This window comes from Arachis hypogaea, chromosome 5 (assembly GCF_003086295.3).
Source record: "Arachis hypogaea cultivar Tifrunner chromosome 5, arahy.Tifrunner.gnm2.J5K5, whole genome shotgun sequence".
NCBI lineage: Eukaryota > Viridiplantae > Streptophyta > Magnoliopsida > Fabales > Fabaceae > Arachis > Arachis hypogaea.
Genome location: NC_092040.1, coordinates 112,940,063 through 112,947,625, shown reverse-complemented (window position 1 = coordinate 112,947,625; position 7,563 = coordinate 112,940,063). Strand labels below are relative to the sequence as shown.

The following is a 7,563-nucleotide window of genomic DNA, read 5'->3' as shown; positions in this document are numbered from 1 at the left end:
GTAAAATATGTAAAAAAGAAGTTAGAAATATTAAAATTTATAATATTTATTAAATTTTTTTATCATATAAAAAAATAAATTAAATAAATAGTAAAATATAAAATAATATTAAATTATATAAATAAAAAATTGATTGGGCTTACTGCGGTTTGGAATACTGAGTGCAGTTTTGCCGGTAACTTCGAGTATACTAGCAGCAGGTTTTGCTACTAGTCCTGTAATTCCTAAAGCAACTCCTGCAGTAAATAAATATGAAACAGAAAAGTAGTCAGTAGTCCGGAGAAAAGTAATACCATATCTCACGAAAAAATTATGACAGGGCATTCTTCAAGTTGCTCTAAAATTCAATTCGATTTACCTGAGAGGACACCGGGGAGACCATGCTTCTCAGCTCCACTTACAGGTGACTGGAGAAGACCAGTCAATCCTGTAAACAATAAAGTTATGGACAACTTGCATTTACACAATAAAAATTATGCTAACACAAACAGATCAAGAAGAACCAATAGTGGCACAAAAGAAAAATCCAACTAAATTGCATAGGTAAATTTCAATGTAGATGCTAATCATGTTAATTGCCATGCTAACCTATATCCTACACATTCAAAGATCAATGGCACCCATCAAGTCAAGTGGGAGCAGAAGTAATCAAGCAGGGCTCGTTAGAAGTAGGAAGGCGAGCTGCAAAAAATCGTGTCCTGTCCCCTGAAGGGAAAACTATAGCTTTTGTTAACATATCCATCCGCTGAAGGTTTCTCTTTGGACAACATGCAACACAATATTCTTATTGGATGCTATAACATGAAAATGATGAAATCATTAACCAACCTCTAAGACTTCATTAATTTCGCCTTTGTTATCTGAGGTTACAGTTGCCTGGTGTTTTTCCATATGTGAGACTGCTTGGTCGTCATATATGTAAATGCAACAATACCCTGGAAGTAAAAGATTCGCTATGGTTAAAAAACAAAGTAATGTAAATCGAATTATCATTGTGGCAAAGCAAGAAATACCTTGCGTGCAGCTTTACTGAATTGGGAAGCCGCATCACTGATGGCATACACTGTGTTGCTTAAAAGACTAGAGTTGCCTTGGGCCATGCCCGTTACAAGTCCGGTGGGACTCTGAAGGTTATACCAATAGTGCTAAATCCATTAGTTAATTGAGTATCTAAGATAACCGAAAACAAGTGAATAAGAAGAATTTAAACTTTTACATGCATAATGCACTTTGCAGGACTGATAAGAAATCTCTAATGCCAAGACCCATGCTTCTCACAAAACCCAAGGGAGTACCTATGCACTTTAGATATGGTGTACTGTCACACTCAGAATCTCTTAACATTCCTGAGGCGCCACTGCACCCTTGGCTGCTAACTACACTGTATGCACCACACCTGTAAAATGTACACTCTTTCACTCATTTGTACACTTTTATTCTACCTCTCACACTAGTCATCTCCAGGCACATAATAACTCAAAAAAATTTGGAAACTTAGGAGACAATTCCTGCGAAAAGGTTACATATGTAAAATATAATTTTTTTTTTCCAAAATTTAGGAGCAGTCTTCTTGGTGTAGAATTTTCTTGATTTTGTCATGAGTCTGAACTTTATATTTCCATATGTGAAAATAAGTGTATATTTTCACAGACCAAATGTTCACTAATGAGTATAGAAATCCTTAAAATTGAAACCTTAATGATGAGGAGAATATTTTACAAGGAAAAAGGAAGATTCGAACTCTACCTAAATAAAAGAAAGAACAGAAAAATAATAGAGGCCAGGTAAAAAGTAGTGAACTCTTAACGCTCTGAAACTCCTAAATGCTTGATGGAGTGCATAGATTTCATGAGCAGGATTCAGAAGCAAAGAAGAATTCTATTCACGTGATATATCAAAAAGAGTGTATTTTCTGACCAACTTTAATTTGTATACACCTCCATCAACTAATATTGTTCCTGGCCCCTTTTGATCCCAACTAACTTTTCTCTGTTTGGTGGTATCAGTTATTTTACGGTTTTTAATTTTATTTTCATACAGAAATATCTTCTGTGATATTATATATTTTATTATTTTGGTAAAATTTTTACTTCTTTACCTAATTGTTTCTACTTTATTTTAGTCATTTTTTTTGTCTTCCATGAATTTCAGTAAAAAATATTGTTTTATAGAAATTTTTATAATATTTTGAATGATCAAATAGATTTTCATATCAATGATTAATGTGAAATAAAATTATTATTATTTGCAGAGATATAATGATGGAGTACATGTGAAGAGATTGGAACTAATCCTGTTTGAGTTGCTATCAGAAGCATTAGGCCTTAAGCCTAGTTACTTTTAAGGACATAGATTGTGCAGAAGGACTTTTCATGCTTTGCCCATTATTTTTCATCGTGCCCTTAGCCAGAACTCACTTTAGGGTGAAGTGGCCATTAGGATACTGCTTTCTGTTCTTCTTCAACACTAAGGGTGTGTTTGGACTTCCGTTTGAAAAGAGAGAAGCGTGTTTAAATTTAGAATAGTGCTAGGGAGCCAATGGCCTAAACTATCTAGAATAAAATGAATAAAATGAACATCACTTATACTATCTAGAATAACTATCCGGATACCAGAGATAATTATTCAGATATCAGGGATAATAAACATCTCATGTTATAAAAAGTTAATTTTGGGTTCACCAAGGTTCAAACTCTTAACCTTTAGATCTGAAACTCTAATACCATGTCCTGAAACCACTCATCCCAAAAGCATAACCTGATAGGAGAATGTAACACTAATAATCATATCTCTAATACTTTCTAAACCTTCATTGTACACATTGTACGCTTAGGTCATTGGCTCCCTATACTTTCTCTTAAATTTATTGAACGTTTATTTTTAGGTGAAAATTCAGGTGCAGTCGACTTCACGTGAAGTTGATAATTGAGAGTCGTTAGATGAAAATTTAGTCAAATCAGTCAAATCATCTAACGGCTCTGAACTATCAACTTCACGTGAAGTCTACTGCACGTGAGTTTCCACCTTATTTTTATGTTTGGCAACGTTTTTATCCTCTAAACGCAAAAATAATTTATATCTTCAATCCACGTTTACCAAAAGCTACCCATTCTAGCTTTTTCGTTCACCTTTTCACCTTGTATTGAAATTTATGTTCTATGTACCAATTATATCCTTCATTATTTATATGTTTGTTGTTTGCTTTATAATATTTTTTCTAATACTCTCTTATGTATATTATTATTTTTTATAAAATTCTGTTTTTTTTATATGAGTTCTTTTACTGTTATTGTTATTTTTTTTATGGAATATTTTTTTTACTTTGTATTATGATTCTATTAATTCTATTAGAATACTAAAAAATATTGAGAGTACTAAAAAAATATATTAAAATTTATTTAAATATTTAAAATAAAATTATAAGATAACATAAAATAATTATTTAAATTCATGTCTTTTTCTTTAATTTTTCATCTAAAAGTGATTTTAAACAATGTAATCCAAACAATATTTAGTTTACTATAATCCATTTTAAATAAAAATGACCAAATATAAATCATGTCAATATTAACTTACTCTTTATCAAAATTAATTTTATAAAATCAAAATTAATCTGCTATTGCCTATAGGATTTTAAATGATAATGTTCAAAATTTTTTGGGTATAACAATTTACATAGACTAAGTTTAAGAATGAGATGTAATTAGATTGAGAATGTTATAATTATACAAATTTGAATTACAATTTATTTAAATATGACATTTGTCCCATACTTTATACCTTGATGAAATTGTTAAAAATTATTTGTATTCAACTTAAAAAAAGTTAATGATTTAAAAATTTTAAATTATAAAATATTTAAATTCAATTTAGTCAACTTCTTATTAAATTATATTTATTTAAATTTTAAATTTAGATCTTCTAAAATAAAAATGTTGATAAAGTGAGAAATTAATTACTGTTAATTTTATCATTTTTATGAAATATGTGTTCAACTATCTTAATCTAAGAGTAATTAATTTTTTATTTAACTACTTTATTAATTTTTTATTTTAAAAGATAGTCATTTTTAAATTTTAAAAGTTTTTTTTTTAATTTTTTTTACCAAAGATAGGAGACTCGAACCCGCAACCTCTTAATTGAGTATGAAGATACTATATCATTTGAACTATAATTCATTGGCAAAATTTGGAAAGACATGTGACTCGAACCCGCGACCTCTTAATTTTATAGTTTTTATGAATTGATATCTAAATTTTATCTAATTTATTTTTTATAATAAATTTTAAATTTTTATCTTTTAAATTAAATATTAATTTTTAATTATTTTTAATATATTAGACGCTATCTTTTAGATACTATAACTATAATAATAATAATACCAATTTTAAATTATATCATTCAAAACTTCTTTGAGCAACCGCTAATTCAATATTTAAATAAGAAAATCCTCTATATAAAGTGTAACCCCAATGCAAAAGCTCTTCCGCCTTCTTTTCCATCTCTAATTATCCTTCCTTTCGCTTCAAATCTTTGTGGAACATCAATTCCGTTCACATTCTCTCTTGAACTCCCTCTTCTTAGTCTTATATATATATATATATACAGCTTCTTCAACCAACACTTTCATCAGCATCGGCTTCGGTGCAGCACAGAGTGACTTTTTTTTCTAGGGTTTGGTTCTGACGATTATTATGAATCCTTTTTCGTGTTTGTAGTTTAATTTGTGGGTGGAGTGAATTGACGTTTTATTTTCTATGAATTTTCAAATTCTGACCCTTTTTTTTTGTTTTCAGATCTGACTCTTTGTAACTCAACATAGCTTGCGTCAGAGACATGGACGAGATTAATCGATGGGCAGACATTAATGAAGATTTGTTTAAAGAAATTTCAAAACGGTTCCATGCCTACGATGATTACATCCGGCTTCGATTGGTTTGCAAAGAGTGGAGCTTGAAACATCCAAAGATTCCCAATGGAAACAAAATTCCGTGGTTATTGTTACCTGACGAAACTGTCAAGAATTATTCCTACGAAGACGAGGAGATTCATCATCTCATGCAATTAGGTGCTGCAGATGATGAAACTCTTGATACTTGTGCCCTTGAAGAGAAAGATATTTACCATATCATGCTGTCAGAGATGCAGTCGTACAACAAGTTCATTCGCGGTTCTGGTCATGGATGGTTGATTGTCCAATCCATATCTGATGGCACTATACAAATGTTAAATCCATTTACAAATCGTAGTTTGGATCTTCCTCCAGTCTCAACTTTACCCACTATAATTGATTTCCAGCCTGATAATCATGGGGATGAATACACAATGTGGGATTTCCGTGACATTAGGATCACCCTGGATAGAGATAGAACACATAGATTCCAAGTTGAAAAGGTTATTATAAACTCATCTCCTGAGCATGACATTGAAAATTTTATGGCGGTGGTGATATTCGGACCTAACCAGCGATTGGCCTTTTACAAGCCTGGCAATATGAGATGGGTAGAATTTCCAACCAGAGATAAGGGGTTTAATGACGTAATATTTTTCCAAGGAAAGATATATGCCATAAACAATTACGGGCAGCTATATGAATTTGATACAAACACAAGAACAGGGCTTAAGGGAGGAATCCATGAAACCAGACCTCCATCTGAAATTCCCGTAGGCCCTCTCAGGCTTAAATATCTTATTGGGTGCACCAATGGAAGTTTATTGATGTTGACAAGATATGTTAACCTTCCCTTGGGGATGGAATTAGGGACTTCCAAATTCAATATCTATGAGTTAAAAAGAAACGGGAAAGAATGGTCAACATTAGATAATTTAGGTGACTATATACTAGTGATTGGATATAATTCATCTGTTCAAATTTCTGTGCCTTTTCTAAGCAAAGGAAATCAGATTTGGTTTACAAATAACCAAATGGAGTTGCAATCATCATTTTACGATCCTGTTGCCCAAGATATCGGCATCTTCGACTTGGACCATGGAAATTTCCAGAGAGTATTGTTAGATGTGAAGTTCTTTTGTCCTCCTGTTTGGTTGTTATCCTAATTCATACTCCTTAAGCTTTTGTCCTTGTACTTTAATCTTTTCAAATTTCAAGTCTTTTAATTTGTTTAGACTATTTATTACATATCCTTAAAATGTTAGTTCTCCCCGTATGGTGAATACATGTTTGCAAATTATTATGACGCTTTTAGCACAACATATCTTTGACTTTTATTTATTGCTTTGGATGTTTGCTTGCAATTGAAGCGTCTCTTCTGGACTTGGATTGGGATTAGCAATGTTTACGGCTTATACTTGTCTTTCTGTAGAGATGGCAATACCATCCGAATCCGCAGGTACCCATCCCGCCCCAATCTGCTTGGGGGTGGGTAATTGCGGGACGGATTTTTACCGGAACGGGTTCTCGTGCGGAGTCGGGTTGGATTTAGGTAATACTTGCCCCTACCCACCCGATATATATATAATAAATAGAATTAATAAAAAATATAGTAAGACAATTTTTTTTATAAAAAAAGTTAATAATCATATGAAACTATTCATAAAAAAACGAAATTGATGTGATAGGCACTACATAATACTTCATATCATTTGATTTCACACATTAACCATTATATATTACTTTTAAAAAAAATTCATATACAAATATTCAAAATATTAACAAAATTATTTATAAAAAAAAATTAGTATTATATTCATAAAAAATAAGTTTTATAAGACAAAAATATGCCATCTTTATATTTTTGAATTTTTGTTGATTTTTAAATAAAATTAACTAAAATTTTTAAATTACCTTTACTCATTATCTTTAACGTCAGACACCATCTTCATTTTTATTTTCCCATATCTCAAAGACTCAAACTATCACGGTCCTCCGTCACTATCATTTTAGCCACCTTTGACACTGTAACAATAACTACACTGCCACCGGTCCACCACCACCACTAAATCCATTTTATAACTAATCCATGGATTCAATATAACCCAATTAAAAAAAAATCGGGATTCATTCTGTTCTGAGCATGTCTTCATATGAAACTGGAATTGAATGGTGGGATGGATTTTTGAAACGTTAGTTCGAGCATGTCTTCATATGCGTGCAAAAAATTTCAGCTTCAGTGACCGAAAATGTTCCTAATTTGGACATTACTACGGTTATGTATCCATTATAATCCTCAGGGAGACCATCAGTGATTGTTTGAATGTGATCATCATTATCAAGCTGGTAGCCAATTGCAGAAAGAGTATCTACGGGTTTTCTAATTTTGGATAGGTAATCAGTAATGGTGCCAGTCTTCTTGACGCACTTATGCTGTGATTTGAGACTCTGAATGCGGGTCTTTGATGTGGTGGAGAAAAAATTATTGATAGTGGCCCAGGCATTATAGAATCTGTGACAATGGAGAATCTTGTTCTTGAAGGGGTTGGTCATTAAGGCCATCAGCCACGTAGTGAAAGATAGATCATCTTGCTTCCATGCTTTGAATGCTTCGATTTCTTGAAGAAGATCAGTAGTTGAGGCTTCAATTGGTGAACCTGTTTTAGAGGTTG

The 7,563-nt window shown here is 31.8% G+C and overlaps 1 protein-coding gene across 1 annotated transcript; it reads left to right on the top strand.

Moving 5' to 3' along the window:
* Positions 1-4,463: 4,463 nt before the first annotated feature.
* Positions 4,464-6,213, top strand: LOC112802862 (putative F-box protein At5g55150). The gene is made up of 2 exons (XM_025846239.3): positions 4,464-4,674; positions 4,797-6,213. The coding sequence occupies exon 2, from the start codon at positions 4,837-4,839 to the stop codon at positions 6,055-6,057; it is 1,221 nt and encodes a 406-aa protein (XP_025702024.1). The 5' UTR covers positions 4,464-4,674; positions 4,797-4,836; the 3' UTR covers positions 6,058-6,213.
* Positions 6,214-7,563: the final 1,350 nt, after the last annotated feature.